Source organism: Eurypyga helias, unplaced genomic scaffold (assembly GCF_000690775.1).
Source record: "Eurypyga helias isolate BGI_N326 unplaced genomic scaffold, ASM69077v1 scaffold18049, whole genome shotgun sequence".
Lineage (NCBI taxonomy): Eukaryota > Metazoa > Chordata > Aves > Eurypygiformes > Eurypygidae > Eurypyga > Eurypyga helias.
Genome location: NW_010270350.1, coordinates 60,775 through 62,050, shown reverse-complemented (window position 1 = coordinate 62,050; position 1,276 = coordinate 60,775). Strand labels below are relative to the sequence as shown.

Here is a 1,276-nt window from a genome sequence, read left to right as displayed (position 1 = left end):
ATGTATACAGCTGGTTTCCAGTTGGTGCCCGTCTTGTCCAAGTTCTCCTCCCCTCCCGGTTCCCACAGCATCCCCTTGTACACACACACGTGCCAGTCCCCCTCAGCGGGCTGCCTGCTTCGCTTTCTCGTGTTTGCTGGACAGCATCATCTTTTACGCAGGTAGCTTGAGCCCGTGATTAGGGGAAACCTCCCAGGTAGAACAGCTTGGCGAGAATGTGAAATACCGTGTTGCTTCACCCGTGCTGACACTTCCGCTCTGGAATGGTGCTGCAGCACCTCAGTGTATATATGGGGTTTTTTTGGTATCTGCTTCCAGGAAGAGGAAGAAAGGAGGTCTGTTGCTAGAGCCAGATGAGAAAGAGGAAGAAAAAACTCAGCCGAATGAAGAGGAGGAGGAAGAGGAAGTGGATAATGTAGAACAGGTGGAAAGAAACAGAGAAGAAGAAGAAAAAAAGAAAGAGGATGCTCTTTGGGCCAGCTTTCTTAGCGATGTGGGACAGAAACCCAAAGCAGTGGCTGCCACGCAAATGACGCAAGCAAAGAAGGTAACGGGGGCCTGGGCTCTCGCCCAGGGTGTGTGGAAGGACCTGAATCTTAGGACCACGTGGCATTGGTTTTGGTTGGGATCACATGTCAGTCAGAGATGGGAAGAGGCTGGGTTTACCCCTGCCCCATATGTTTTGTAAGCCTGGAGCCCCATCATGGGGCAAACTGTGAGCTGCTGGTTTCCTTCCACCTGGGGAGATCTGTGGTCTGGTGGTGCTGCTTTTGGAGCTGCTTGTGAGCATCTCAGAGTGTCCCACAGAGCCCCGTTGGCTTCTCTTTCTGGTCCTGGATTCTTGTGACATAGGAACAGCACAGAGTGAGGTTGGTCCGAGTTGTGCTTGTGGGCACAGCTCTCCCCCGAGGCTTGTGCCTTTCCTGCTGCTCAAAACAAAAACAAGGGAGAGACTGTGTGTGTGTGAGTGGGGAAACAGAAGGGACCTGTGCTGACCAGCTGAAGTGGTTACAGGTGGAATATAGACAGAAGGAGAGAGGAAAAGTTGTCTTCTGAGCAACTCTGCTTGAAGATCTCTGTGGCGTGTGGTTGATTTTAGAGCAAGAATTTTGGTTTATTTGATTATATATAGGGTCTGAGGTTTTCTATGTGTCACGTTAAAAGCTGTAGTTGTGACTGAGTAAGTTAAGAGGCGTTGTTGACAAATTGCTTAATAAAGATACTTCTCTCTCAAAGAGATGTCGTTGACAAGTAGCTTAATGCCTTCAGGATTCCC

General features: G+C 49.7%; 1 protein-coding gene across 1 annotated transcript in view; it reads left to right on the top strand.

Moving 5' to 3' along the window:
* Positions 1-318: 318 nt before the first annotated feature.
* The window catches only part of CFDP1 (craniofacial development protein 1), a gene marked incomplete at both ends in the record, with an annotated part of 57,612 nt that continues 56,654 nt past the window's right edge, over positions 319-1,276 (top strand). Inside the window, one exon of the mRNA XM_010158424.1 lies at positions 319-547. Coding sequence (XP_010156726.1) covers positions 319-547 — 229 coding nt within the window. The remainder of the gene's footprint in view (positions 548-1,276) is intronic.